Source organism: Anas platyrhynchos, chromosome 1 (assembly GCF_047663525.1).
Source record: "Anas platyrhynchos isolate ZD024472 breed Pekin duck chromosome 1, IASCAAS_PekinDuck_T2T, whole genome shotgun sequence".
NCBI lineage: Eukaryota > Metazoa > Chordata > Aves > Anseriformes > Anatidae > Anas > Anas platyrhynchos.
In genome coordinates, this window is record NC_092587.1 from 84,861,223 (window position 1) to 84,889,172 (window position 27,950).

General features: G+C 49.1%; 2 protein-coding genes across 4 annotated transcripts; one reads left to right on the top strand and one right to left on the bottom strand.

Moving 5' to 3' along the window:
- The first annotated feature begins 1,530 nt into the window (after positions 1-1,530).
- POPDC2 (popeye domain cAMP effector 2) lies at positions 1,531-12,760 on the top strand. Of its 2 annotated transcripts, none has more exons than XM_027449642.3 (4): positions 1,531-2,465; positions 4,256-4,364; positions 6,450-6,969; positions 10,177-12,760. In XM_027449642.3, the coding sequence occupies exons 1-3, from the start codon at positions 1,975-1,977 to the stop codon at positions 6,921-6,923; spliced, it is 1,074 nt and encodes a 357-aa protein (XP_027305443.3). In that variant the 5' UTR covers positions 1,531-1,974; the 3' UTR covers positions 6,924-6,969; positions 10,177-12,760. The 2 variants fall into 2 exon arrangements, with proteins under 2 accessions (XP_027305443.3, XP_027305444.3); XM_027449643.3 differs by having other exon boundaries at positions 6,450-6,831.
- PLA1A (phospholipase A1 member A) lies at positions 12,468-27,950 on the bottom strand. Of its 2 annotated transcripts, none has more exons than XM_038187064.2 (11): positions 27,663-27,950; positions 25,759-25,960; positions 24,333-24,510; positions 23,003-23,111; positions 20,110-20,211; positions 19,205-19,294; positions 18,337-18,522; positions 17,367-17,456; positions 16,913-17,021; positions 13,869-14,033; positions 12,468-12,945 (listed from the first exon to the last, which is right to left on the bottom strand). In XM_038187064.2, exons 1-11 carry the CDS (start codon positions 27,733-27,735, stop codon positions 12,861-12,863), a joined length of 1,389 nt encoding a protein of 462 aa, XP_038042992.2. In that variant the 5' UTR covers positions 27,736-27,950; the 3' UTR covers positions 12,468-12,860. The 2 variants fall into 2 exon arrangements, with proteins under 2 accessions (XP_038042992.2, XP_038042994.2); XM_038187066.2 differs by having other exon boundaries at positions 18,337-18,504; positions 27,663-27,947.

Here is a 27,950-nt window from a genome sequence, read left to right on the forward strand (position 1 = left end):
AGATGGCAGGGGAAACACTGTCTTTGTCCTGAGGAGTTGTTAATTTTGTGATCCAGACTATCTCCTACCACAAGAATTTACCTAACTGAGGAGTGAAGCTAGTAAGCTCTGTATGCTTCTGATGTCGTTCAGCATCGCTATTCACAGCAGATCATTTTTTGTCTCAAATATCTCATGAATCTTTCTCTTAAGAGTTCCCAATCCTGATATCCCAACCCTCTGTTACATCAAATGTCAGCCTGTCTTGGAAAGAGGGCCCCGTATAATGCTGATTTTGCAGAGACCTAAGGATATACTGGTTAAGCCTTGCTGCTCCTCGGAGTAGTAGTGCTCTGCATTGCATGTGGTCTAGGCATCATAGAGATAAATTGTGCTCTCTGAGACCATGATGAATTCCTCCAGGCTGCCGCAAAGCAGTGTAAGTTCCAGTAGTGGAAGAACTGATGGTGTGGCTTTAAGTGCACGGTGCCAACGAGAATGGCACGTTAGGCAGGGCAGCTGCGAGCTCGTCCTGAAACACAACCAGCCCTGAAACCCAATCCCTACTCCACTGACCCATGCAAGCTGACTTCATGCTGCCGACTGACCGTGCCCGTTGCGTCAATGCCTGAAATGCGACTGCTTCCTGGCAGCGGGGGGACCCTGCCTTTGTGGAGCACGGCACTCGAAGCGGGGGAAAAGCTGATTTTACACATTTTCCCTGAGCAGAAAGGGTTCGTGTTTCCTCCTCGTGGTGAACGAAGCCCCACTGTATGAATGACTACAGAGAATTGCAGCGGGAGGTGATGCTTCCCCAGGAGCTTACCTTCTGCCAGCACCTGTGCTACTTGTTTTAGTGGGGGTGAAAATAGGAGACCTGCTCAAAAGCACATCCTTTCTGCCACATATGTGATGAAAATGCAGTTTGAGAGCCTGGTATCTATGGGGTGAGAGTCCTCCCTTGGCTGGGATGTCCCCGCAACGCGCGCTTCCCAGCGTTGCGCTCCAAAACTGCAGGACAGTCTCTTCACAATAGATAAAGCTGTGTCCCAGCAGCTCATTTACTTTAACCCTGCCCTTTTGCAAACAAAAATGTGCGTCTGTGCTTTACCTCAACCCCCGTGGTCTGAAATGCCCTGCCAGATGGAGCTGCCCCATCTCCGTGGGGAGGCTGTGCCGCAGAGCCCATCGTCGCGGGGAAATCCTTCCCGCTGACCCGACTCTCTCTTCTTTTGCTAAATTCCTGCCATCGCTAGGGGTTGCAGCGGGAGAAGGAGACGACCTTTCTCCTTTTTTGTGCTGCGTGGCCGTCGTCCCCTTGCAGGAGGGCGCAGAGCAGCGCGGAGCCCCGCGTGCGGCTGGAGTTTGCGGCGATAAAGCTGGTTGTTCTCCCCTCTCCCCACGCCGCCCGGCTTATCTGGGTGCCTGAGTTATGTTAAGTGGCGGCTGCGTGCCTGCTCTCTGTCCCCCCTCACTGCTTTTGCTCCTTGGATTTCAATTCCAAACATGGTTATCCCTCTGGGGTCCCTCTCCTCGCGGCTGCCAAGAGATAGACGTGCCGAATCCAACCCCGGGCGCCCTGCACTCCCCTCCCCGCGGCTCAGCTCTCTCACGGGCTCTATTTTCACTGCCAGAGGGGCAGTGCAACCAGATCTCCGTCCGGCCCCGGAGTCTTCCAGCTAATGGCCTCTGCTTTCTCTTCGACTCAACTCTTTCGGCCTCCTCTTTGCCAGCTCCCTTCCCCTCTGGTGCGGCTAGGGAGGGGGCCGGCCTGATTTCTGAGCCACCGAGAGGGAAAAACGAACGCTTTGGGGATTTTCGAGGCGCCAAAATGCTTTAGCATGGTGCTCTGAAGCGTGCTGCTGTGGGACCCGCCGGCGCTGAGGAGGAGGAGGAGGAGGAACAGCCTCCCAGCAGCTCTGGTTTCAGACCTCTTTGCGTATGACAATAGTTTTTTAAGGCCGGGCGGCCGGGGAGGGTGGGCAGCGGGGCAGGATGAGCGCCAGCAGCCCCTCCTGGGCCCGGGCTGTCCTCCAGCCCCCTGCGTGCGATGCCTGGAAGGAGCACATGGAGGGGGCAGCCTACCAGCTGGCCAGCTGCATCGTCCTCCTGGGCTACATGGGGGGCAGCGGCATCTTCGGGTCCCTCTACATCTTCGGCCTCCTGGCCCCGGGCTACTTCTGCTACGCCCTGTGGGGCTGGCTGAGCGCCTGCGGGCTGGACGTCTTCGTCTGGAACATGCTGCTCGTCCTCCTCTGCCTGCTGCAGCTGGCCCACCTGGCCTACCGGCTCCGCAAGGACACCATCCCCCCAGAGTTCGACCTCCTCTACAAGACCATGTACCTGCCCTTGCAGGTGCCCCTGGAGGTCTACAGGGAAATCGTCAAGTGCTGCGAGGAGCAGGTGCAGCCGCTAGCCCGAGACCAGAACTACGCGGTGGAGGGCAAGACGCCCATCGACCGCCTTTCGCTGCTGCTCTCTGGCAGGTAAGGGCCAGCCCGCTCCTCAGCAGAGTGCTGGGGCTGCTTCTTGGGGTTTTGCCCCTCTGCAGAAATCAGGGTGGTGATCCTTCCCTTCCTCTGAAAGGGCTCTGCAGCACGCATCTGTCTGTTGGTTTCGTTGTTCGCTCGTTTTTAATTTGCTTTTGGGGTTTGGCTTTTTTTTTTTAATTGTTTTTTTCCTAATATAAATTACAATATGATAATATACTTAATATATATTAAATAATAATAAATCAATAACATATTAAAATATAATACAACTTAAATATAGGGAATGTTTTGCAGCATCGAGCAATATGTAGCAGAGCGCAGCCAGCTCGGACTCGCTTGCGGTAACGTTGGGGGTGTCCTTGCCTCTTCCTCGGTGATTTTATTTCTAACGGGAGCAGACCTGCAGCCTGAAGGCTGAGAGCGAGTGTTTCTGAGGGCAGGAAGGAGATGGCTGAACCTGTGGCCTCTGTGGGTACCAGACACACCTCTGAGATGTGGGTGGCCAAATACACAGTCTTTGGTTGACCTGCTCGCCCTGGCCAACAGCCCTAAGGGAGAGGCTCTGCTCCCAACACCTGAGCCCTCAGGGCTCAGAAATTTTTTGCTTTGAGGGTTATTTCATCAAAGAGTGAGTACACCGCCTCGTCAGGCTTCTTTCCTTCCTTGTGCTCTCATGTCTTCGTGCTGTTCCTTCCCCCAGACCGTCAAGGAGGACCACAGGGACCTGGGGATGGTTGCAGCTGCCTGCCTGCGAGTCACATCCTTTTGATGCTTTTTGGTTATTGACTGAACTGTGCTGATGAAGTGCTGGTATTTGTTCACCTGAGAGCCTGTGGCATGCCTCTATGAGCACATCTCTCTTCCAGTTTGCAAAATCCACTACTATTCTTTTGGATTTTGCTGTCAGGCACGTGGCATTAATGTCAATTGAGAGTGGGGAAGGGAAAGGGACCTGTAAATGGGAGCAGGGCTGAGCTGTGAGTGTCTCACCAGGATTTTCCTTTGGGAAGGCGAGCCCAGCATCACCTACAGCTCATGGCTTATTGCAGTCTGGTGCAAGGTGAGCGGGGACATGCAGAAAAAAAGTTGCCCTTGCCTTTTCAGTGTTTGTCCTTTTCTTTTTGGGATGTGTTAAAAGTATCCTGGGAACACTCACCAGCGCTGAATGGCAAAGCTCTGGGAGGAAATTGGGTACATCCATTTCCTTCATGTGCCTTTCCCTTTACCAAACCTCCGTGCTGAGCAGCCTCCACTGAAGTGCACCAGATCTGCAAACAGGGGAAAGTCAAGCTTAGAAGGCAAAGAGGCAAAGAGAGGTTGGATGATAACGTGCAGCAAACTATGGGCTTGCACCAACAACGGCCAGTGGGATTTTGGGGAAGGGTTCTGCTGCATCCCAGCCTAGAGGCAGGGATTGCCCTCATGCAGCTCTGAGAAAAGGAGGAAAATGCCAGCAGAAAGAGGCACAATCAGGCTGAGGAGTACTTGAAAAGCAGCAGCCTTGCAGGCTGAGAAGTCCTGGTTCAGGACCAAGCATTGCACCTGTGTGGCAAGCAACAAAACAGGCCGAGTATGGGGCAGTGAATCTCCTTGCCATGGAGCAAAGGGGTTGAGCCCCAGAAACTGGAGCATTTTCAGCTGTCCCAGAGGGGACCTGGGACGTGTGTGTGGCAAGGAGAAAGCCTCTCCTCGCTGGTGGGACTGGCTCCTGCCCACAGTGTGATCCCATTCATGGGGTGCCTGCTCTGTGGTCTAAGCCTGCCTATCTCCTGTCCTCTCTGCAGGGTCCGAGTGAGCCAGGACGGGCAGTTCCTCCACTACGTCTTCCCCTACCAGTTCCTGGACTCTCCAGAGTGGGAATCACTGCGACCCTCCGAGGAAGGGACCTTCCAGGTAAGGCCCTGACACCGACATGCTCACCCCGTGTGCTGCTACATCAGGGTGGCAAAACGCGGTGGTGATGTAAACCCATAAATATCCCCTTTCTGATGGTGATGCGTTTTGGGGTGGAGAAGCAGGAAGGCTGATTCACGCCTGAATATGGTCCTTTCTGAGCACAGGAATCCCTTGCTGAGAGGCCGGACCAATTCTTATTTGCAGCAACTGAGAGGGTTTCGCTCTTGCTGTCAACACCCCCGTGTTTGCTTGGCTTTCCTTCTGGAGGAGATTACTCAAGCCCACATCTCTCTGCCTCCAACCCACAAGCCAGGACAGGCTGATCCCTATCAGGATGTCAGTCCTGAGTGTGCCGGTTAGGGCATACAGGGAGGGACTTTTCTAATCCCCTGGGAGTGTGGGACAGCCACGAGGGAATGATGCTGCTTTCTTGCAAAAACAGCCGAGTTCAGACTTGGCTAAGCTGGGGCAGCTCCCCAAATCTGCTTTCCTTGGCTCTGAACTTGGCCTGTGTAAGAGTCGAGCAGGGAGGATGATACCCGGTGCTTCTCAAGGGGAAATTCTCCCTTTAGGGTGGGAAATGGACAGCTGGATGGTGTGCAACCTGAGAAGACATCTGTATTGCTCTCTGAGCTGATTTCTGTGGAACTGAATGTTCCCAGAGCTCCTGAGCATCCTTATCTGTGGCGTGTGAGATAGCTGGGGAGCTCCTGCTCTGCGAGATGAGGCTGGTCGGGGAGGTCACTTGTGCCAGGCAGTGGGGTGGGGAGGTGCTGTCCTGGGTGGGGGAAGGCTTCAGCAGTGTGCCAAAAATGCCTAAAACCTCGTCTGCTTACTGAGGAGCATGAAGAAGTATTGGGCTGTGTGAGAGCAGTGTTCAGCAGGTGAGACTTTGACAGGTCCTTGTTCCTGGCAGGGCATTTCTCTTGACACCCAGGGCTGGCCGTGGTGACGTGCTACCTTTGGCAGACACACTAGGCACTCTTATCCGAGTAGTTAATAAGACTCCGTGGCTCATTTCAGCCTTATCCCCAGCATTATAATCATCTGGGTGAAAAAAAAAAAAAGGACATTTGATTTTGGGGCTTTGCTGGAAGGAGGTGTGGAAGGTTTTCTTGTCCAGGTTTTCGTCACAGCTGCCTGGGTCGAGCAGTTTCAGTTCTGTGTCCACCGAAAAATGTCAGAAGCTTGACTCACTCCACGAGGAGAGCTGGTTTCCTCGTGCTTTCTGCTCTGGCCACGTCTTCTTCCCACTGAGCTGCTGGCTCTCAGGGCCCGCAGGAGTCGGGTTTTGTGGCTGGCACGTTCCCCCAGGAGCTCTGATGATACCGGAGGTGTTCGTGAGTGAACCCTGTCCTGCTGCCCTGGCTGGGAGACAGCTTCTGTGGTCACAGCTCACCTAATCCCCTGCGGGAAGCAGAGGGTTTGGATGGCTGCACCAGAAGTTGGTCAGGAAAAGGACATTCTGCTCCCTGCGGTTTCTGTGTGCCCCGTAATCCCGCTCACCTTGGCCTGGGGAAGTTCTCGGGTTTTTGCTCCTGTATTCCTTTCCTACAGCAGCTGCTTGCACGGCAGTGGCGTTGGATATCAATCCCAAGGACACACACTTGCAGCCAAGCTGTGTTCAGCTTCCCGGTGGCCCTCTGCCACGGTGGCTGGCCAAGGAGACCCCTGGGTATAGAGTGAAAGGGAGCCCCCGGGATATTTCTGTTCCGACACTTGTTCGCATGCCGGTGTCTCCATTACACTCGGATGTTCTTCTTCAGCCCAGGAGCGTTTGACCCTTCGTGTGTTTGTTTTATTATTTATATTTATTGCAATATACAGTCTTGTGTTGTGTATATAAAGGCTTATTATTGTTGTCTGGTCTCGCAGCTAGCAGAAAAAAATGATTGTAATCATGTTGGCAAAACCCAACGCAAAACAAATTCTAAAACCAACCAAAATCGTTTCCTTGGGGAAAGGAAATCAGCGGTAGGTGAGGGTGTATCTGATGTGGTTCTCCAGCCCCACCACCCTCGAGGAGAGGTGTGGGTGATCCTGGGGTGTTGGGGCTCACTCTGCTCCCTCCCTGCCCTGCAGGTCACGCTGACGGCCGAGACCGACTGCAGCTACGTGACCTGGCCGAGGCGGCGGCTGTACCTCCTGCTGAGGAAGGACCGCTACGTCGCCCGCCTCTTCTCCTCCCACCTGGGCTACGACATCTCGGAGAAGCTCTACTCCCTCAACGAGAAGCTCTTCGCCAAGTTCGGCCTCCGCTTCGACATCCGCTTGCCCAGCCTCTACCACGTCCTGGGGCCAGCCGCCTCCGAGGGGGAGCCAGAGGAGGCCGAGGAGCTGCCACCCACACCGCCGCCTGCCCACGGACCCGCTGCTGCCTCCGAGGCCCCTCCGCAGCCTCCGCCACCGCCGCCACCACCGGCTCCGCGCCCCCGGGCCTCCCGGCCCGAGAGCGACCTGCTGGGTGAGGACTCCACCAGTCTTGTCTTGGAAGATTTTGCTGAGTTGCCGGGGTCTTTTATGGACTATGTGAGCGAAGGGGAGTATATGAAGTGAGGGCGCACCCAGCACGGGCACGCGTCACCCCACGTGGCATCCCTGCGTAAGTACCTGCCGGCGGCAGCGAGTCGCTCCCCGGCCTCTCGCCTCTGCTTGCCGCGGGCTTGCTCCTGCGCAGAGCTGGGGAGGAGTGCAGGTGGCTCCAGGGGCAAACCCCGTGGCTCTCCTGAGGTCCCCAGGGGCTGGGGTTTGGCAGATCCCAAAGCAGAGCAAAGGCTGGTGGCCACCAGCGCAGGACGCTGCTGCTCTGCTGGCATGGAGGCGAGTGTACAAGCAGGTATGAACACCCACCACACATCCCTTTTTCCCTCCAAGGGAATCACCCCAAAATGCACCCCTTGATTGCCAGCTGCACCTACTTGGTCTTAAATGCCAGCTCCTTACTCTGCATGGAGGAAAATCCCTAGGTCTGGGGGATGTTGGAGCAGAGGAGCAAGGCAGGTGAACAGAAATAGATGGTAGGGTGGCTCGTGCTTGAAATTCAGATCCAAATGGCCGAGAGATAAATTCCATGCTGAGCTACTTTTAGCCAGCTGCTGCACGCCAGCTGCAGCCTCCAAATGTGCATTCCTGCCCCCGCCGAATAAAAGCTGCTTTCTGACATCCAGTTGCCAGACACTAAACCCAGGATTGGGATTTCTATCCTAGAAGAGACCATTGCATAGACCCTGTCTGTGTGGCAGCAAGGAAGTTGAATATAGTTTTTGAAAGCAGTGGAACTGGAAGATTATCCCGTTTTTGTACAATTCTGCCATGAGTTGAGTCCCATTCCTGTTCCTGTGCTGCTTCCCTGCCTCCAGACTTGAAATCTGGGCTATGGCAGAACTGGCCAGGAAAGGAGCAAGCATGTCTGGCTTTTCTCAAATCGGATAAAAAATGAGCAAGAGCTTGGCTTAATTTATCTTTATTATTAAAAAAGGCAGAAGGCAGAGAGGAGAAAAACAAAATCTTCACTTGTTTTGTAGCTGCGAAGTCCTAGTAATGTGACAGTCCCTGGTAGGCTGCTGGTGATAGGAACTTGCAGCTTTTTCAGTCCTTACTTGGAGAGGCAGGAACGTGAATTATTTATGAGACAGCCATCCTCTTAACTGTCAGGCATTTCTGTTGAGTGGACGCGATCAAAAATAAGCGCAGTTAGTGTCGTAAAGGGGGGAAAGTCACTTTGTATGCTTTGCTTGGATGTTGTCTTCTCGGCATAAGGGTGTCCATTCTCAGGTCATTGGCAGAGTTCTTCTGGTTGATTAAGCTCAGTATAAACCAAAAGTTCAAATGCAAATAATTAAAAAAAACAAAAACAAAAAAATAGAGGGAAGGAGGTAAGGGACACCACAGCTTTTTTTTTTTTTTGGCTTTTTTCTTTCTTTTTTGTCATGAGAACACTATGGTCATGCACGCAAGAGGTGTTTGTGTGTGTTAGTGAAAGCCTGTGGGACGCAACACAAGGCTACGCTTTCTTTCAGTTTCCTTTTAAAACACGCTGGGAGCTTTCGTCTTTCCAGATCTTGTGAATGAGGCGATATCAGTGTGGGCTGATACTTGGAGTAGAGAGCTGTGATAGAAACACAAATGTTTTATAGGTCAGTAGTCGGGATGGGAGAAGGGGATGATCTTCCTTGTCTGTCAGTGTGGAGGCAACAGCCAGCACGGCATTTTTATTTCTAAGGTAATTAGGTGAAGAAATGCAAACTCAGTGTAGTGAGCCCATCACACTGGAAGGAGCACATCCTTCCTATTCTGCTCGTCTTAGTATCCCAGTTGTATCCCAACTGCACCAACATCCCAGCAGCACTCCAGCAGTTGTCACATCACAACTCTGCTCTTCCACGACTCAGGTGCAAAACAAACAGCAAAACTTTATGGTGGAGAGGAGCTGCAGTCCTCTCCTGGCCAGGCACTACCCACAGCCCAAGCAGGCTTGTCATGGCCAAGGGAAAGCACTTTCATAACATATGCTTTAGAAGTGGTGAAAACATTAATAGTAAACAGGGATATTCCCTGCGGTGTCATTGTTCGAAGTGCACTATAGCCACGATCCCAGCTGTCAGAGCTCCCCCGGGGCTTTCCCCTGTTTTGAGCTCTCATCCGGCTCCCCGGCAGCTTCCAGCCTGGGTAATTACCTTCTGGCTCTCTAAATTCCCCTTACAGAAGTGCTTCTGCGTACCACCTTCCTTATCACTGTTGCAGTAGCCACCTTGCTGTGCCACGGTGCTGTGAAGGTCACGGAGTCATCTAGGTTGGAAAAGAGCTACAAGATCATCAAGTCCAAGCATCAACCTGACCTGCCATGTCCCTTAGTGCCATGTCCAGCTGTCTCTCAAATACCTCCACCAATGGGGACTCCGCCAGTTCCAATGCTTGATCACCCTCTCCCTGAAGAAATTCTTCCTAATGTCCAACCTAAACCTCCCCTGGTGCATCTTGAGGTTGTTTCACACGAAATTTTCATGTGGGATGTAGTGACCTGCTATACTTACCTAGTTCTTGAAAGAGTTTCTAGACTGCTTGTGAATAAGACAGAGTATGCTGTGATGAGCACGTTCTTTCTGAAGAGAATATTTCAGTATTTCAGATATTTCAGTAACTTGCCTGTCTGAAGGAGACAGGTTCAGAGGTTCTGTTCAAAACCTGCTTTAACAGCGTACTGCTGTATAAATAGCGCTCCCTTGCGAACTAGGCTTTATTCCTTATACACATCTTCAAACAACCAAAAGCCACCTGCCTTTTCCCCCTTTCATGTCACATTTGCCCTAGCTTGCTGCTTTGCAATGCTTGCAATGCGCAGGGCTGCTGCTACGTGGTTCTGTGCAGTTAAATCTGTGGGCTGGCTTCTGTTTGCTGGGTGAGGCGGACGGGTGCTTGTTGGCCTGTATCTCAGTGTCTGAGTGAGTAGGAACTGTTTTACACCTGCTTCGTGAGCAAAACTAAAGTTGCTGTGGGCTTTGTTTCCCTGGTACCAGAGGATGCGCTTTGAAGAGCTTTGTTTTTGTTGCCTCAGGTGGGTGGGTAACCTTGTTTGTTGATTTACCACGTAAATTCCTTTTTTACGAGGAATTGCATAGTGTTGCATGCTAATTTCAGAGGAGAGGGGAGAAGGAAAGGGAACGGTGGGCTCCATGGGGTTTGTGTGTTGGAAAAGTTTGGAAGTCAAGAGTTATTCCTGTGATAATAATGGTGCTTTATTATTATTTTTTTTTGTCTCTCTCTCCTCCCTCCCATTTTCCTTCCCCCCTCCACTGCTTTCCTTCTGCAGCCTCTGGACACCTCCGGAGCTACCCCCACCCTCTCAGCAAAGGACGAGCCCCCCTGGCTCCCACTCAGACCCCCGAGCTCTAGGGAACAACAGGCTGTCTGGATCCCAAAGGCCCTCCGAGGGCATGTCTGCTCACTCACGTCTCTGACCAGATAGACACTCTTTGGCACGCACTGAAACGTCTGCCCGCACAGACACGTACACTCAGGAGCACCTGAAGCACACGCGTGGGACTGCAGTGGCACTCCAGCACCTCCCACCCCACGATGTTCGCCTGGAGCTGCCGGCCCCGGGGAACTTCCCTGGCTTGGTTTTTATTCCCAAGCGTGTCGGCAGCTCCGATACCACAGCACGCCGATGCGGCTGCAAGCGACACGAGCCTGCTCGCAGGATCTGTGTTCCCTTTTGTTTAATGATTCCCATTAAAGACAGAGATGAAACTGCTGGTGTTCGAGGATTTGGTTAGGGAGGTAACGCTGTCTGAAGGGTGTGAGGCGGTCTCAAAGCACGGGGGAAAGGACAGTGGAAAATGGGCTGCCTGGTGGCTTTGGCAATGGGCATAGGATTGAGAGAATTATATGGAGATTTGATGTGATGCATCTCACTGGGTACCCACTCTAGTAATACTTAGCAAAGAAGCTACCAACTTCTGGTGAAGGGGCTGTTTGAGTTGATTTTTTCAAAACAATAAAGGCAGGGAACTGGGACTCAGGTGAGAGGGAGAGCCTGAGATGGCTTTTTTTTTTTTTTTTTTTCCTTTTTTCCTTTTTGTGCTCTGTGGGGTGCACACACAGTGAAGAAATGAGTGGGTACAAAAAGTCTCTGGGGAGATCAGTCACTGGTAGGGAGAAGAAAGTGCAGCCTTAGATGAAAGTGTGAAATTGGAAAAGCCTCTTCCATGTTCAGCTGCAATGAGATTGGGCTGGTGGGCTTCCCCCACCATTTCCTCTTCTAGGGAGTCACAGAGATGGAGATACCCATGGAGAATTTCCCCTGGGCTGTGCTCTTGGGGATAGTTTGTTGTGGCTTGCAGGTCTCCTCCAAGTGAGATCTGAACCCCATGGGATCTGAGGTCTGGAGAGGCCGGTGGCGTGGTGGGTACGTGGGATCCGTAGTCATCGTCATTGCATACACTGCTTCTTGCACTACGTGCCTTTGCTTTCATCCCAGGACAGGATAACGGGGCTGTCCAGGCTGAGGATCATCCTGCTAATGCCTGTCACCGTGGCCAGTCACTGCACTCTCTTGGTTGTACTCCAGCCTTCAACAAGAAGCTCCTGCACAACTCTTCAGTCATGGCACCACCTAACTGGGATCTCTGCCAGGTTGTCAGTGTCTGGCTCTAGCCCTCTCCTGAGTGGACACTGGAGATGATTTTTTAATTCACCTCCCAAGCAGCCACGTGGCAGGGTCCAGAAGTTGGGATGTGAGCTGAAGGCAGGAGGTAACTCTGCAGTGACAATGCCTCGTGGAGTGACAGCTCATGCAGAGCTCTCCTCAAGGCAGAAACGCTTTTAGCATGTCCCTTTCTCTTGACTATAGTGTTCCTGGGGTGCTTTTTTGTCTCTCAGTAAAGCCAGTCCAGGGAACCAGTGAGAACGGTCTATAGGGTGTGTAGCTGGGGGCAAAAGTGATGCAAGACTTGTCTCCTCTTTAATTTGCAGATATATCAAGATGACCAAAACCAGGTAGAATGGGTAAGGGCTGCTTCTGTATGTGTCTCTTTGATATTGTAGTCTTCTACCAGTGCTTTCCAGACATTTGCTACTTTTCCATGTCCAAAGGGCAGTGCTGAGTTCCTGGGACTAATTTGTGTTAGGTGGCCCTATAGCTACAATACTCTGATGTCCTCCTGTTATCTTCTCTTCTGGGCAGTTGCTCAAAGCAGTGCAAAACTGCATGGAAGAGCACTCTGTGCTTCTGGTGTCTGCTTCACTTCACGTGAGCTTCAAAGAGAACAAGCCAACAGCATGAAGAACTGCACCAGTCCCGCTGCGAGATGGAGATCCACTCCGATTACGTAGCAAGAGGGCTAACAAGAATTGATAGATTCTTACTCTGAAAGCATCTTGCAGATGGTGCAAGTGAGTTCTTTGCTAAGGAAGTTGTCTAAGCAACTAGGGATGTGGTTTAGCGGTGGACTTGGTAGTTGGTGCTAGGTGATGGTTGGGCTTGACGATCTGAAGGGTCTTTTCCGACCTATACAATTCTGTGATTCTATAGCACCTCCCAGTTCCAAGGCTAAACCAAAACTGAACTCCCCTTGCTGAGGAGAAGTAATACTTCACACCTTTACTATGAAAACCTCGGGGCGCTTTAATAAAACACAAATGAATCATCCCAGTACTCCCTGTGTAGAAAGAGTGATATCATCTCCTCCTCTCACAGAGATTGAAATCTTGTGATTAAATGACTTGCCCGTCTCTTTCAGAGCTTGGTGCAGAATCTGTGAGATAAAAGTCCTAATTCAGTCTTTTAACTGGGAAGTCTTGCTGCAACAGCTAAGTCTTGTACTCACTGATGTACTGCATGCTACTTTTCCTTGACATTCTCTACTGAATGCAGGAAGTAAAAAAATACAAAACGTGGTTCCTTGATGAAAGTATCCTCCGTGAGCAGAGAGAAGCAGTAGGGTTAGGACTCCTTCACAGCTTTGGGAATGCATCCATACTCCAAAAGCCGTGCTAGGCACATGCAGCAGACAGCTGGTAAGGGAGGTCCATGTTGCCATGAAGAGTGAGGTTCCCGGGCAGGCAGAACATGGTCCTGCTGTGGGAAGAGCACAGGGAAGTCAGGCTGTGTTTTAGCAGGCAGGGGTCACTATCCTGACACACGGGCAAAAAAGCTGCTGGTGGATCTCATGCCGCTTTGCAAGGGTATGGTGAACACGGAGCTAAGCCTTGGCTGGGCTGAATCAGCTGGAGGGCAGTCTATGGAGCTGTGCCTTCCACCTTTCCACCACTCCCTCCTAGAAGAACCCTTGCTGCTCAGAGTGCTCCCGGTTTTGTGATGAGGGCAGTTGTGACCCTGTGCAACTCTGCAGCTTCCCACCCACATCGCAGCCAAGTCCAATGCTTCCAGGGGTGCAGGTTCGCACACCTTCGAGGCAACATGCCATGCTGTCCCACTCCTAGGTGGCAAAAAGCCATGTATCCTGCGTGTCCATCCCAATTTGGGGATGATAATGAGGAATAGTCCTCATGCTCAAGTGTTTTTTACATAGGAATGACTATCCCTGTCCGGGCCTGTGATATATTTTGCTGCCTTGTGCCTGACTCTCCTTACAGCCCATCAGGACAGAACCTGAATGTGAGCCAGTCTCCTTTCTGCTTCTGGGTTTTTCTGCTTTGAAGCCTGAAGCCAGCTCGGCAGCAATATGGAAAGGGTTTAATGTGTCAGTAGAGACCCTGCTATTTTGCCCTGCTTATGAGAACTTTGGATCTGCAATAGACCTGGTGAGAATGCTCTATTACAGAGGTTATTATCTCCCTCAGGATGAGAAGGACTTGGCTGCTTCAACTCTGCAGAAGGTAGTTATGGCTGAAGGTGTATACTTATATACATAGGGACACAGAGGGATGGGAGAGACCTCTTTACACATTTATCAAAGCTGGAGAGAGAATGCGTTGGTATAAAGCACAAGCTGCACCCCCAGGCTCAGTGGATCCCCGAAAGGTATTCCTGTCACTTACTTCTTATTGAGAGGCAGTGGGGCCGCACAGAACTGGCCGACAATGTGCGACTCATCTTTCCTCCAAAATCGGTTCTTGGGGAGATACTTGAGCACCACGACGTCTACCTCGCAGAGGGGAACCTTGTGGGCCAGCAGCCGCTTGCCCACCTCCTCCTGCTGAGGTCTGCAAGGCAGGGAGAGTGTTCAGTCAGCCTGTGGATGCATCGAAACACTGAGGAAATTGGGGTATTAACGTGAAACCCTCGCATAAATAAAAGGCTCATCTGTCAAAATAGGGCATTACTTGAGAGCTTGCAACTTACTGGCCTTCCCTCCTTGCTCTACCTCTGTAGTCAGGAGCACTTTGTATAAAATTGCTTCCTTCTGTCACACAATTGCAAAAACTGTTCGCACTGCTGTGTATAGATTGAAATGCTACCCATATTGCTGCAGAGAGGTAAGTGGTGGATAGTAGATAAGGTGAACATGAAATTGTGAATGGCACAGATCAGAACTGATTATTCACCACTTATTCCAGTGCAGGAACCAGGGGTCATCCAATAAAGTGAACAGGTGGTAGGCTTAAAATGACTGCTCAGTGCACAAAATGCCGTTCTGTTCAAGCTGTTAAAATCCTTGCTGTGGGATGTTGTGGATGCTAGAAAGTTTATACGACTGCACATGTCATAGGAGGGGTCTGGACGAGTTCATGGAAAATAAAAGTGTTGGGAGCTAATAAAGACAAAGAAGTTGCCTTTGGCTCTGAGGGTCCCTGAGATGTGTTTAACTGGAAATTGGGAAATAGGGAAACTACCGTGGCGAAGTACTGCAGCATGCCTTTTTGTATTCTTCTCTAGGTGTTTGCTTTTGGCCATGTTGAAGGCGGGGTGCTTGGATAGATAGACCTTTGTGCCTAGGAGCACACTTAAGTAGGCTGAAGAAATCCACTGCTGGGACTGACATTTGGTCAGAGCCCACACCACCTTTGGATGCCTGTGGGACTCTGGCTGACTTCAGAAGCATGTTTCCGTGGCTATGGAGGAGGATGACATGTTACACTGACGTGTAAGCAATGCCAGTGCAGCTGGGAAAAGGGCCCTGTAACAAGTTCCTTACTCTGTCAGCCCCACGGCATCTGTGGGGCTTGGGGACGCGTCTCTCGAGGGCACTCTGAGCAACATGTGTGGGATAATGGCATCTGGCAGGGTGAGATCAGAACTGATTGAGAAAGGTCGGTGTGAGGCAAGGAATGAGTCACTTGCTGAGGGCATGGGAATGGCTGGACACTCCCAGGTCCCGTGTGGTTCCTGGGAACCATGGGATGACACGCAGGTCAGATCACTTAAAATATTCAGTGACAAATCAGTGTCTGAACTGCAGTGTGAGAACCTGCAAAAGATGCCTGTTTGACACGCTGAGCTTGACTGTACCGGAGGGCTGAGCTTTTCTTGGAGGTGGGGGCAGTTCCTTTGCTTTTTACTCTAGTGTGAGTTAAAAAAGGATATCTTTGCATCCACTCCCAAATCTGTAAGTGCATTTAGTCTCCTGCTTCTTAGGAGGGCGCTTAAGTGATTAACACAGCTGCTGTCCTCCCAGGGCAAGGGTGTCCCTGGCTAGCTGTAACTCTGACTCATTAAAACCTGAGGGTACAGTAAAGCCGTGGGATCGCCTGCCCATGTCACTTCCCCGGGCTGTGTCACAGCCTTTCTCTCCAGTGTTCACATGCCTCCTGCTGGACACATATCAAGACAGCTGGAAAAGGAAGTGCTGCAACTTTTCCTGAGAAAACCCACGGGTCCTGACTTTATCTGCGTGCTGTTATTTCCTCCCTTCTGCATCTTTGGAAAAAAGGCAAAGTTGGCCTGCAAGTTTCAAAGGCTGCCTTTGTTTGGACCTGCCTTTGCTTTGTGGAGGGGTTGGACAGACTGACCTCCATCAATCTGCAGCATGAACTCCGAATGGCAGTTTAGGGCTGAAAATCTGTAATCAAGCAGCTGTGTCATGCCGGAGAGCACCCCACAGCAGGCTTCCCCTTCCCCAGTTCTCACCCCTACCTCCTGGTGCACAGGATCACAGCAACACAGCATCGGGTCACAATCTTTTGGCTTAATAAGGTCTATGTGGGATCCATTAGTGGGACCCCTCTGATCTGAGAAGAGCTGGCTGAGGTCTTTAGCAGGCTGCTTTCCTGCTTCCCGAGGGAGCCAGCAATATTGGCTGTCTGCAACATCTGCAGCAGTTAGCTGGATGCCCATATGGTGGCTACCAGACAGCCACAGTGGGTAGGAAAGTGTAGGAAGAAGTGACAAATACTTTTTTTTTTTTTTCTGGGGAACTTCTCTGTGGTGGGGAGATCCCCCTGGGGCAAGGGCTGGGGGAACAGGGCTCTGCATCTCATCTTTTAATTCAGGTATGGTTTGGAGGACGGTGTTGTCAAGTGAAAGCTTAGTGTCTACAGATGTGCTCTTGGTCCCCTGTTCACTGAACATTTTCCCTGCATTGGGAGCGTGGGAGCTTTGCTGCGTTACTGCAGAGACAACAAGCTACTGAACATGTTTCTGACTGTGCAGGGATGCACTTGTTTCCTCTATGCAGCTGCAGTCCTAATGGACATCAAGAGAAATGTCTGAGCCATGATGCCCAGTCTGGAATCTGTGGTGGATAGGGTCTTGGTGTAGAGTAGGGTTAATAACTATCTGACAGCGACTGTGATTTGAATCAGCACCAGGCAAGGGTATGGTGTACAAAAGGAATTATCGTAGCAACACAAAGGTAGGCAAATCTGGGGATCCTGGAATACACCTCCTGCTTCGTGTACTTGTGGACTTAGCCAGGGTTACCGAATAATGGCAACACATACCTGACTCCTGAGAGCATTTAAGGGAAATGTGGAGGGGTTCAAGAAGAAAGGCTGTGCTTCATCACATAGTGACTGTGCTCAAGGAGATGTGCTATCCTTGTGCCTTTCCTGGGCTGGGACAAACATCCTTACACATGGAGGTGGGAAAAAAAAAAAAAAACAAACAAACAAAAAACAGGCCAGAAGCATGCACTGTCACTCACATGGTGATCTTCGTGGTGTCCTTGATGCTGTTGCTGTAGAAAGTGATCTCAATGCTGGTGACTACACTTCTTTTCTTCTGCAGTCGGAACTCAACCAGGCTGTGGTGGACTGAGCAAGAGGCAAAGTGTGCGGGAGTGAGTGGCTTGTACCTAGCCTGCCAAAAAAAAAGCCACCCCTAGCTCTCACTCCCTGCTCCCACCAGCACAAAGAAGGTTAAGCAGATTTAAGAAAGAAAATAGCTAATAATAATAATAATAATATCCCTAATAATAGCTTTAACACTAATAAATCCATTAGAAAGGGCTTTGCAGGGGAGATATGCATAGCAATTGATTTCCAGCTATGTGACTTGTGCCACAGCAGCTGTTTCTGACTGCTTGGCCTCCCCGGACAATCTGCCTCATTTGGTCAAACCCCTTCTGGCTTGTTTTTTTTTTTTTCTTTGTTACTTACCACAAAACGGGGCTGAAGGACTTGTCATTAAGTACACAACCACTTCCTTGGGCAGCCTTCTCATGCTGATCCCTGCCTGCTCCAGCAGGCCTGCAGGGCGAAACAAAGCCATGAATAAGACAGAAATAGAAATATGAGCAAGAGGCAAAGTATGTGGGAGTGAGTGGCTTGTACTAGCCATGGCAGGAAAAGCCATGAAGGAGACAGAACAGAAATAGAAATATAATCAGTTCCAATTCGCCTCTGCTCCCCTCTCCCAACCCTGTTGTCCTGGAGGACAGACCCTTTCTTTACACCAGTGCAAATCGGAGCAAACATGGGTTTGTGGTGTCTGTCTGACAGGTTAACAGGCCCTCAGAAAAACTGGATTTCTGGCTCAACGGAGAAGACCTGCACCACTGAGGAGGAGACAAGGTGATTTTGGTAAGGTGGGAAGGGAGTGGCTGGTCTGAAAGCCCCTCAGTGCCAGTCACCAAAGAGCACCAGAGGATGCTTCCTCTCCTCTTGCCACAGCCCAGTTTCAGAAGCCTAAAAGAGGCAAATATTGCCTTCTGCCAGCCCATCTTTGGTGCGGCCGTGGCAGGGATTTATCAGGAGGAAGTGACATAGAGAACGGGACTTCATGCGTGGGCTAAAACTCCCAGCTGCTTCTCTGAACAAGGCACTTTTTGAGCTCGCTGCCCATGTGTTAGGCAGATGATTCTGAAGACTGTCCTTTAACACGCTGGTGGGCCCTGTGAAACGTTTAAAGATCAGAAATGTTCAAGACACCGGTGTTTTACCTCAGACAATACATGAGCTTCTGGCTTCTCCGCGGAAGCCTGAAAATGAAACAGCTTCTCACTATCCCCAGAGGGATCCCAAGCAAACCCTGCTCAGAGAAATCTGAATCGTGTGCTGCGGTCTGCACTGACACCCATCAGGAATGTATCGTCCCCTGCTCCGTGAAGGCCTCATGCTGGTACTGTACCTATTCTGGGACAGGAGAACAGGAAGGGATCATCACAGTCCAGGCAGTGGCCATTCAAAAAATCCTGATGACTGGAGCAAGGGAACGCCACGACGGGACAGGAGTGTTTCAAGGCACTGACATAGAGATGCACTGCCCTCATGTGATCGCAGATCAGATACTTGTAGCCTGTAAGAAGAAAGTCACCTAGAGAAAAGCAGCAGTGAGCCTTTCAGTCGATTTGGGTCTTTCTGCAATTTCCCAAGGAATGGAAAATCAAGAAACACCGATTCTACAGCCATCCCCTCTCCATGAATAACATTTTGTAGAGCACCTCTGTGGCTACAAACTGTGACCCCAGGTGTGGGAATTGAGGTGCCTTGAGGCATCCCTTGTAACATGGCCCTCAATGGAGCTGGCTCATCCAGAAAGTATTTGAATATTTATCCACACTATTTACTGCGTGAGGTCCTACTCTCTAGAAGGAAAAGGCAGTAATCTTACAAGCTGTCTAAGCCTGCAGCATGAAAAGAAAAAGAAGCTTTTGCTGGTAGCAAAGAGCCCTTCTAACAAAAGTGCTTTTTTTGTTGTTGTTGATATAAGCTCTGCTGGTGTTAGGTGGTGTGGGCTCAAACAGAAGTGTCACCAAAATCACATCTCTTGACAGCAGGTGCTGCCAAGACACTTGACCTGCATGTGATTTTAGTTTCAGCTCCTTTCTGTGCTGCTCAGAGGAGACGTGGGCTGTGAAGCTCTGCTGCCATGTATCTTTATGTGTTGTCTTGCTTTGATATCTTCTCTGACTGTAGCAGGAGCTGGTTGCCAAACAGCATTTTCAGACTGCTAAACGACCATGAAGGCTCTTTGCTTGGCCAAAGAGTGCTCTTACCTGCAGAGATGAATCGGGGGCATCCTGGCTGATCTTTGCCTCCATTGACGAAATAATCGATGTGGCCTACAGGGATCCGGATCCCGAAATCTGAAAGCAGGTGAAAGGCCACTTCATTCTTATACTTGGCTCTTCTGTAAGATACACCCTACATGGTGTTTGACAGCCCCATAACTGGTTGAAAATTAGTAGTGTTGGACCCAGCTTCCCCATGTCTCTCTTTTTTTTTTTTTTTTTTTTCCTCCACACAGCAAGGACACGTTCTCTGTTCCCTCCCAGACGCCTGCATTGTGCAGTTCATGTCATCACCAGGTTTCCTGCACGGAGCAGAGAGTGCTCCAGGACCTGCCACCAAAACGACTGGCAACTTTGGCTTCATCATCATCCCCATCCCTCATCTTCTTGACCCTGTGACCACAATCTTCATGGGAGATTATAAGGTGTGACTGAGAGTTATGTTGGTGGAGATTTTTGTGATCTCCGGGTAAAAGGTATGACTGAAGGGCACCACATAGTTGGTTGGTTTTTTTGTTTTTTTGTTTGTTAGTTTTTTTCACATTCTACCTAGCAGACCCTAAGTGCTTTGGAAATGTTACTCTGTTGGCACCTTTCTGATGTCATATGAGCAAAAGCAAAGTGAGACTAGACATGTAAATTCCTTCCAGGTGGTAAAAACCACACTGAGCTTGTGCTGCGGTAATTCACTCTGCTGTTAAAGGTTAAGGAAGAAGTTTTTCTCTACGATAGCCAGCAAATATTAGATAGCCTATCTAATCAAGGAATATCCTCAGACTGAACCTGAACTCATAGTCATCTGTTGTAAATGGGACAATGACCTACGTGGTCTTTAGCAATAACAATGGCAGGAGGAACAGACGTGCAGAAGAGGATGGAAAGCAGCTTACTGTCAGCATCTGTATGAATGGCTTCCACAAAAAGGGCATCCCCAGGGTCCAGGCGTTCCTCCAGGCTGGCTCTGGTGTACTTTGGGCCCGCAGGATCCAGGCCTGCAACGAAATCAAAGGATGTGGACCTCTTAAAGTGGATACAGAGAAGGGCCACGAATATCATCAGAGGGCTGAAGAACATCTTCTGTGAAGAAAGGCTGAGAGAGTTGGGGTTATTCATCTTGAAGAGGAGGCTCTGGGGAGACCTCATTGCAGCCTTTCAGTACTTAAAGGGGGCTTATAAAAAAGATGCAGAGCAACTTTTTGCCCAAGCAGATAATGATAGGACAAGGGTGAATGGTTTTAAACTAAAAGAGGGGAGAATTAGATGAGATGTTAGGAGGAAATTCTTTACAAGAAGTGTTCCTCAGACCCTCTCTTTCTTATTTCTGGACCAGTTATTTTATGCAAAACTTTTAAAATGTTGCCAGGCAGAGGTGATGAATTATTCCCACATCACACTGATTATGGTCCAGAAAGACTTCTGTCCTCACTAAATTCCACTGCAGCTTCCTTACCTTGTCCTCCACTGCTCCCAGACATCCACTTCCACGAAGCAGTTCTGTACCAACAAAGCCTCAAGTTTTTAGGCTGTAAAGCCATGACTGAGCTTCAGATACCTCTGATAGAATGGCTACAGGGTGTCTTTTGGATTTTCAGTGAAAGTGAATCAAAATTCTAGCACCTTTCTTAATTGTACTGTCATCTGCATTAGGGCTACAGTCTGAGAAATGTTACTGGAGATCTTGAGTTAGGTGATGAATTTAGCATCCTAGGCATTAACCAATCCAAGCATTAAAAAGGTTCAGTACTATCAAACTTCCTTAAAACAGAGAGACTTCTGAGCCCTCTCTCCACAAAGTCAAGTTCTCAAGCAGCAACCCATATTTTTGCCTAAAAAATATGGATGCTCCTAGAGCAAATTCTGAAAAGCCAAAAGAATACGGAAAATTATCTTTGACAGTATCATGGAACAAGTGAAATATCATGTTTTTGTTCTGGCTGAGGTTTATCCTGCTCCCTTTGTCTAGGAAAATAACATCACAAAATTCCTTTCACTCTCCAGGCAGCAACAATAGTTTAAGAAGCAGCTGTGCTCCATGTACCACAGCTCTCATCCTCAGAGTTGGCCAGTTTCACTGCCTTGGTCTCAGTCCCATTAATTCTCTATGGAGAAGGTGGTATCAACAAAATACGAACTGACATGTTGCATTTGTGTGGGGGATGGAGGAGGAGGGGAATGGAAAGAAGAAGAAGAAAAAAATCCCTATTCTATCTAAAAATAAAAGCTGTCAAAGGGACAAGTGCTCAGAAGAATGTACTGATTTTTTTTTTTTTCCTTTTTTTTTTTTGGTTGGTCTTGTCCAATACAGAAAGCTGAGAGGTTCCCTGCCCACTTCTACAGACCAAACTTTAGTCAAAGGCTTTAAGAGAGGCTTAGAAGAGTTATTCAGTACAGCTTAAAGTTCTTCCTGAGCAGGGAGGAGCACTTAATATGAACAGCAGCCAATTCTAGCTCAGCTCCAAGGCAAGCATCTTTCTACCCTCTGTTCCCTACTCCAGCCTCCTCCAAGCATAGAATCATCGAATCCCTTTGGCTGGAAAGACCCTTAAGGTCATCACGTCCAACCATCACCTAATGTACACCCTGTACTATTCACTGTAGCTGTACTGTGTGCAACTAGATTCCCTCAGGCTTCCTCTTTTCCATTTAAAGAACTGAAACAAATTGCTCTTCAGCAATTTTGGAAACGGGCAGTTCATTCAAGTTCCTGTAGCTTTTGTTTTCTTGCACAAGGAGATGTCCACAAGAACAGGCGTGACTTCAAGAAACTCACTGCACAGAAACAGCCTGTCTTCTGACGTCCAAGATGTCTTCAGGCTCTTAAATCTGAACTGGAGCCTGCAATGCCCAGTGTGCCTTTGAAGTCACAGGGTAATCAGGAGTGTAGAAAAAGCCATCTTCTAGTACAGCTAAAAATAAATGAAATAAATAAACCTACAAAGTTTTTATTTATCCTTGAGGGGTACCTCTGTGAGGCAGCCCACTGTGGGCTGAGGCAGGCTGCAAGCCATGTTCTGTCTGTCTGTTCCTCGTTGGTGGAGTTTTCCCTCCTACCAAAATGAATTTCCAGCCCTGGAGTTTCCCCAGACTTGACAAACCCTCAATTTGATGTAGAAGGCAGCCTTGCTTCAACTGGGAGGTTGGACTGGAGACCTTCTAAGGTCACTTCTCACCCAAATAATTCTGTCTCTGTTCCTGCCCCATACCTAAAAGACTGCAGGGCCCTGCATGGATGAAAAGGTCTACATGCCACAACCAGCCTCTAACCATCTTCCTCTGTAATTCCCCCACTGCAACCTCTTCCTCACATCCAGAATTTTGTTTGTCTGTGTTCAAGGCCAGCTCTGATTTGGTATACCACTGGGTGACCTTAGACCAGTCTCCTGTGGAAACAGCTGACTTGTGAGAAAACAGCAAGAAGCTTCATCTGGGGGGTCCCCACCTTGTCTCAGGCTCTTGCCTTTGATCCTTGCCTGAGCTGTGTTGTAAGGATGCCATGCCCAGCCCTGTACTTTGCTGACCCTACCCTTCTCTTGATGGTTGGGCTTCCTGGCTTGGCCTTGGCCTTGCACTACAGATTTGCCTGGATTGTGGATGATGCTGGTTCCTGCCACGGGACCCGATCTACTCTTCTTGTCCAGGTACGGTAGGACTGTGTCCCTTGTCAGCTTGGATTTAATGAGCCTTCATGCAGTTAAAAGATCACTGTGGATGACTCCCCTTCCCTGCTCTTCCTTTCTCTCCCCTGAACAAGAAATGAAGGCCCAAGCCTCAGTTTGATGATACCTGTTATCCGTCCCAGCTGACCGCCGTGGAAGTGCCCGACCAGGCCCGCGACGTGCGCACCGAGGCTCACGCCGATGATGTGGATGGATGTCCCTGAGACTCCCAGGGCCTGCAGATCGATGATACAAATCAGTATTTCTGCAGGAGGTAGGTGAAATACCCTGTCCAAGCCTACTCTGCAACTCCAGAACATGTGGGTTGTGCCCATACCCTGATTATTAAGAGTATATTTTCAGAGAAAAAGGGCTTATCCGTAGGCTGAACTGTCAGGTAAAGCACGGCCACTGAGACATGATGTGAGATGACCCCATGCAGAGGAACCCAGAGGAGCCACACAATGGTACTGCACACGGTGCTGGACACCACAGGGATGAGATGAACAATCCTGCCTTCGAGATATGTGCGGCTACATCTTGCAGCAGTACTGAGGCTTATGAGAAGCCAAATGTAGTCTCCTGTGGTGTCGTGTAGTGGGAGAGGCTGGGCAGAAATTCTCCTTAAGTAGCTGGGCTAGGGCTCAGCACAGGCACAGGATGGATGGTAGGGATCATGCTGCAGCCCAGTCATTTGTTCACTGTGTGACCTAATCAGTAAAAGGGGTGACAGCCCTCTTCCCCCTTCCTTTTTCCCCTCCTTTTCACCCCATTCTCCTGATCACAGAACCATAGAATCACAGATTGCTGCTCGAATTGTTGCTGTATTTCTGGATAGGAAAGTGTGACTGCACACTGTGGTGCCTACCCAGGAACTCCCATGCTCTGTGGTCAGGTTCTAGAGCGAAATCATTACGCAGAGAGTTTATGCATGGCTGGTAAATATAAAGATGTGACATCCTCATTGCATAAGTGCTGTTCAGCTGTGCTGTGCATGAGCAAAATAGGGCACAGCTGGGGATTTCCAGCTACTAGGAAGTGTATCTGAAACCCAAAGCAAATATAAAATAGCATCAAATCCCACACCCTCAGCTTACTGGAAAAAAAATATGGGTTGAAGAAGAAGACTGCCCAGTGAAGCACAGACCTGAGATAACCCAAGGCATCCACCAGGCTCACCCTGGGCTGGAGAGGCAGCTGACAACTAGGAAGTTTTCCCATAAAAATCTCAAAATCAAGAGAAAGAAGAAAAACAGTGGCATGGTAAAGGCTGGACTGAGAGAGAGGGGAAAAGTAAAAAAGAAAAAAATCTTTAGCACTACACAGTGCTCACTCTGGAATAAAGAGCTCACTTGCCCAGCTCCTGGGGGCAGCAGGTTGAGAGCAACTCTCTGGATTGTCTGCATGAGTGGTGTTCTGTGACCGTGTTTCCCCACTGGGAAAGCACAGGAGCTTACCAGGAGCTTGCTGATGAAACGTGAGATGGAGAGGGCCAGCTGTGTGACATTATCCACTGCGGAGTAATAGGCTCCAGTAGACCCATGAACCCAGTCCACCACAATCACGTTCACCTGGCTTGTGTGCAGGATGGCACGGACAAGCCCTTCAATCCAGGAAGGTTTGGTGCCCAAAGCCCTGAGGAGTCATCAGAAACAGGTACGTTAGGTGTCTTCCAAACTAGGACACGTGCCAATTTGTTGTTCACTGGTGCTGGAGTTTCACATGTCTTGGTGTAGGCTGCCAGATTTGAAAGGTTGCTGAAAGGTTTTGTAATAAGCATTTTTCAGAATGGGCTGATTCAGAAAGGAACCAAAGGAGGGAAACATCTGTAGGGCTCAGGCTCTGATCCTGGTCTTGGTGTGATGCTTCAGTCAGCCACCACAGAGCCCACCTCGGGTAAGAGAACTGGCTGGGAACACCTGGTCCTGCTCTGCTACCAACTGGCTGGGAGTCCTCGGTCAAATCACTTAGTCTGTCACTGCTACAATTCCTCCTCTGAAGGTGATTTAAAACCAAACAACAACAACAACTCTACCCAAGAATACCAGGAAAACTGGAGGAGGCTGTATCCTACCAAATTCCCCTAATACCACTAGGGTTGGGGGTGTGCTGTGTCATGTGAGGCAACAGTTGGTTTCCTGAAAAGACCCTGCGACTCCTTGCGTGGTCTCATCCTGGATATCTATGCACTTTTCCTTCAGGCTTTTGTACATCAAACCAAGTAACACTACATGGTCACACTGGGCTGAAAAATGGCACAGTAAAATAAACTGGCAATACGGTGACAGATTAAAAAACCTTGGTTTACATCCCTACATTTTCAAGGTTAGAGGGACTGTGTGCCTGCAGGGCTCCTAAATGCCTGAGTGATCCAAGGAGTTGAAGAACCAGGACATGAGCTGCAAGGAGACAATTTAAATGGAAAAGGATCTTAAAGAATCATAAATGGATCTTCTTAAAAAGAAATGTTGAAATTGGTGAGGGGAGGGGAGGGAAAGGGAAGGGAAGGGAAGGGAAAAGAGAAAGAAAATAATTTCCTAATTTCTTCTGGCTCCAAAAAAAAGGAAATACACAAAAAAAGTAGGCAGCTGGTCACAGACTAAAGGACTTAATTTTGTGTTGGAAAGAGGATTGTTGGCAGGATTTTCCATGTCTTTGGCCCTGTCCCACCAAGTCTCCCTGGCAAGTCTCAGATACGGTTTGGTGCTGAGCAGTCCAGGCTCTGCTCTTAGCTTGTGTTTCACACGCAGTCATTGCTGGGGAGACTAAAATTATCACATGGGCAGGAGGTTTCTCTGCCATCCCCATGCTGTGCTTGGGAATGCCCACTCGGTGTTTAGTTGATGAGTACAAACTTAGCCACGATGCTCTGCTTTCTCTCACCTGAAGCCATGGATTATGATCTTGGTTTCCAGGCTGCTGTTGAAGCTGGTGTCCTCGATGCCATCATCAGCTAAAATGAGTTCCCCACAGCTGGGGTTCAAGGGAGTGAAGAGAAGAAACTGGACATTAAGTTTCCTGCCGTGTAGGAGATTTGCTCGCTGGAAGTCAGCACACTGATGCCATGAGGTTCTGTTTGCGTTCCCTGCAATGGGAGGGGGTGAGAAGCGTTGTTTGGCCTGTGTCTGTGTGATGGAAGAAAAAAGCTTATTCTGACTCACTAGGAAAATAAAGATAGCAATTTGGTTTGTATTACTAAAGAGTGAAAGGATAGGATATAAATTAAAACCAGTCTGGAAAACAGGTCTGATCTGCTGAATCTTTTTCTGCCCTTTTATGGAATTTCAGCATTGGCTCAGGAAGATAAATGTGGATGTCACGATAACTTTGACTTCCGAGAATTGTTTTACTGAGACACAAATTTATTTATTTATTTCCATATCAGCTGTGTCCACCAGCAGCTAAGTACATTTACGAGCTGGCTATTAGATCTTAAAGAATAATAATAATAAAAAAAAAAAAAGGTTGCCAATCCCCCACTGAATGCGTAGTTCTCTTCCAGTTTTTCTTGGGTAGAAGGTGTGAGTCTAACTGACATTTGTATCAAAAATGCAGAAATAAATATGAGAATGCTGGTGACAAAACCTGTCAGTGACAATCAATTTACAGGATGAAAATGTTTTATGGGAAGGAAAAGGCAGCAGCTGGACAGGACTTTCATCTGGATAGAAAAAAAAAATGAAACACAAGACAAAATAACAACACCTCAAACCAGTAGATAGTACAAAATTGGGCAAATTTTGACTATAAATGAAGCAAGGAGATGCAGAGCAGTATGTATGGCTAGGCAGTGGCAGAAGTTACCCAGCGAAGAGCTGCATTATCTATCATTTGGCATTTCAGGGGACTGGCTGCTATTCTGGAGGGGTTGTAGAAGGCAAGATATTGGAATGCCTGAAGGACTAACGGGATGAAACTTATTAACCCATGATGAGCAGGAAGCCAAACAATTGATTAAATGATCCCTTCTGATCTAAAAAATGTTTACTCTATGAACTGGCATCATGCTGAAATATCAATGCATGCCCCTTCCCTTTTCTGGATTGGAGGAAGTGGAGCAGCCTCGAATCCGCATGTAAAATTAAATAAATAAATAGAAAATAATAATAAAAATAAACAATCAGCTTCCTAGCCACTGCCTGTTCCCACAGAAGATACTCTACAGCAGCTGGGTGGAACATGGCCTAAGGTTCAGCACAAAGAAATGAAATCCAACACTCCCGATTTCCCCTCGTGGGATGTGGCTGTCCCTTGCTGTTGTTTATTTAGGTGTTCCTGGGGACTGAAGGGAAAAGGGAAAGAGTTGTTCTCTGAAATCAGTTGAGAAATACTGCCGCTCATGAGCCAGCTTCTCCTCAAAGGGTGCACTCAGTGAAAGCATGGTGCGTGTCCAGAATGGTGTCAGGCGAGGGGGGTTGTGAGTAAAAAAAGATCACAACTAACCAGAGAAATGCTAAGTGCAGCCTCTGTTTATTTTCTTTCATCTCCTGCATATTCTGCTTGCTCAGCTTGCAAAGGAGGAGGTGCCATGTCCAGAGGTCAAGTGGTCTGTTTTGCACCTCCTCACACTACAGAGCAATCCTGGATCATTCTTTTAAATGAAGTTAGTGGAGTGAAATCGGTGAGACAGCTCCGATCAAAGCATAGGAAAAGAAAGGACCCATTCTCATGGCATCTGACTAGATTATAGGAAGGACCTCTTGAAACACGGGCCCTGTTCAGAATTGAAATCAGGACCTTCTACGTAAAGCCTTAAATCCCTTGCCAAGCACTCATGTCTTTCTTACCTGCTTGTGCTGAACTAAGCAGCAAGATGACAGCAAGAACGAAGAGGGGTTTTCTCTTCAGATCCTCAACCATCTTCGTGTTAGTCCACTACAAGTATGAGGGTTGTACACGGAAAAAAGAGATGTGGTGGGCTGGTCAATCGGCTTGCCTCTGTCAATGATCAACTAGGCCGTTTCTTTTGGGAAAAAAAGGGGGCAGGTGCAATCACCTCTGCTCTTGTTTGGCCATTAGACAAAGTCTGTGTCAGCAGAGGGCTTCACTGATATTTTGGTTGAAAAAGACGCTGA